Source organism: Ananas comosus, linkage group 10, assembly GCF_001540865.1.
Source record: "Ananas comosus cultivar F153 linkage group 10, ASM154086v1, whole genome shotgun sequence".
In the NCBI taxonomy this organism is placed as follows: domain Eukaryota; kingdom Viridiplantae; phylum Streptophyta; class Magnoliopsida; order Poales; family Bromeliaceae; genus Ananas; species Ananas comosus.
This window is the reverse complement of record NC_033630.1, coordinates 2,539,257-2,541,604: the sequence shown is the minus strand read 5'-3', so window position 1 is coordinate 2,541,604 and position 2,348 is coordinate 2,539,257. Positions and strand designations below refer to the sequence as shown.

The window sequence follows — 2,348 nt, the reverse complement described above, 5'->3', positions numbered from 1 at the left end:
GGCCCCGGGGGCGCGCAGGCCGCGCGGGCGGCCCATGCATGCGGGCTGGCGGTGCGGCCCATCAGACCACGCGGGCCGCGCACACAGGGTGGCTGCGCAACTAGGCCGCGCGCAGCCTTGCGGGCCGCCTCTGGCTGCGAGCGGGCCTCGCGCGCGGGCTGGTCGCGCGCGCTGACTGCCAAGCTCAGCAGGCCGGGCACAAGCGAACTCGCACAATTTTTTTTTTTTTTCTTCTTTGCTTTTTTGCACCAGTTTTTTTTTAATATAGCATATTAGATGATTAATATGCATTTTGTGATATATGTTGCAATGATTTTAAAATATTAGCATGCATTTAAAATATTATAATGCTTTTTATGCTGCATGGATGAAATCTTTTGGCACAACATAATTTTTTATGGATGCCTTATCTCGTGGGAACATATGCGAGTAAATTTGACCCATAACGATAATATCAAAACTTTTGAGGATGTTGCGCGGCATTTGGAGTTGGAGGAAGAGCGCCTTGAGGCTGTTAAAACTCCAACTGCCAATGCTGCTGAGTCAAACTTTCGCAGGACATCTGGGTTCAAGCGAAAGAGGACTACTGGGGCTCAAAATCGTAGCGGATCCGCGCCTAAGAATGCGAAGAACACTAAAAGAAAAAGAAGCAAACGAGGTGGCAAGAAAGACAAGTCAAAGATGACTTGTTTCAACTGTAATCAGCTGGGACACTTCGCTCGTGATTGCACTGAGCCGAAGAAGGTACAACACTATCCCGATTCTCGCTCTTTTGTTTCTTCTAACACGTTTGTTGCTGAATCTCTCCCTGTGTGGATTGTAGACTCAGGAGCAACAGACCACGTAGCGAGGGATCGGATGGGATTCGTCGAGTACCGTCGCGTGCCTGCTGGGAGCAGAAGAGTATACATGGGGAATGATTCAAGTGTCGATGTGTTAGGCGTTGGCACATACAAGTTGATCATGCAAGGTGGTCGAACTTTATATCTACATGATGTACTTTATGCTCCAGGAATTCGGCGGAACTTGTTTTCTATTCTTGCTATGCTACAGTTAGGCTTTTCTTTTCGTTTTGAGAGTGATGTAGTTAAGATTCATCTTGGAACTATTTATTATGGAAGAGGTTTTATGTCGAATGGTTTTATGGTTTTGGACATTGATTATAATATTAATAATAGTGATTCTTTTTCCCTGCTATCTTCTGTTGAGAATGATCACAATGTTTCAATTAAATGGCATGCACGTCTTGGTCATATTGGGCAGGATAGAATGACTAGATTAGTTAGAGACGGGTTATTGAGCTCGCTCACTAAAGTCGACCTACCCACTTGTGAACATTGTTTAGCGGGAAAAGCGACCCGAAAACCATTTAATAAAGCTTCAAGGGCAGAATTTCCTTTACAATTAATCCATTCCGACATTTGTGGCCCAATGAGTGTGAGGGCAAGACATGGTGCTTTTTACTTCATCACATTTATAGATGACCATACGCGCTTCGGTCATGTTTATCTGATCTCCCATAAGTCTGAAGCATTGGATTGTTTTAGACGTTATATTAATGAGGTTGAGAATCAGTTAGATATGAAAATTAAATGCTTAAGAACTGATCGAGGCCGCGAGTATCTATCTGAACAATTTAAGGAATTGTGTGATGAAAAGGGAATAATCAGACAGCTGACAATTCCTGGCACTCCGCAGCAAAATGGTGTAGCGGAGAGAAGAAATCGCACCTTGCTTGACATGGTTAGGTCAATGATGGCGCAAGCAAATTTGCCTGTCTCCTTTTGGGGAGACGCATTGTTAACTGCTGCCTACATTCTTAATCGTGTACCCTCCAAAACAGTACCTTCCACCCCTTATGAATTATGGACAGGCAGGAAACCAAATTTGGAGCTCCTGCGTCCTTGGGGTTCGGCAGCTTATGTACACAATACTTCTCACAAGGATGGAAAGTTGGGTCCTAGAGGGAGAAAGTGTATCTTTATAAGATACTCTGAACACTCTAAGGGATACGTGTTCATCGGAAAGCAGCCTGATGGAAGTTTGACTGAGATTGAGTCACGAGATGTTGAATTCCTCGAGGAGGATTTTCCTTATAGAAGTGAGGTTCGAAATGAAACTGAGTTCCATGAGATGGATGACTCTGACATTGGCGCTTCTATTCGCTCAGTTGAGGCAGAGGAGGCGACTCCGATACCTCCTGGGGATAGTGGGAGCGACTTACCTTTAGATGTGGAGCCTCAACTTCGTAGGAGCGCACGTGTAGGCATTCCCCGTCGTCGTTTTGAGATTGAGGGGGAAGCTTTCATGGTTGCTGCACATGATGATGATGAGCCTAGATCCTTCCA

At 45.2% G+C, this 2,348-nt stretch overlaps 1 protein-coding gene across 1 annotated transcript; it reads left to right on the top strand.

Moving 5' to 3' along the window:
- LOC109716723 lies at nucleotides 416–1,303 on the top strand. Its single transcript, XM_020242277.1, has 2 exons — nucleotides 416–744; nucleotides 824–1,303. Exons 1-2 carry the CDS (start codon nucleotides 424–426, stop codon nucleotides 845–847), a joined length of 345 nt encoding a protein of 114 aa, XP_020097866.1. The 5' UTR covers nucleotides 416–423; the 3' UTR covers nucleotides 848–1,303.

Bases quoted from the DNA above. Each gene is read 5' to 3' on its own strand.
- LOC109716723 (XM_020242277.1), top strand. From the start codon at position 424: ATGCGAGTAAATTTGACCCATAACGATAATATCAAAACTTTTGAGGAT. The intron at 745-823 runs GTACAACACTAT...TGTGGATTGTAG, and splicing joins ATTGCACTGAGCCGAAGAAG to ACTCAGGAGCAACAGACCAC.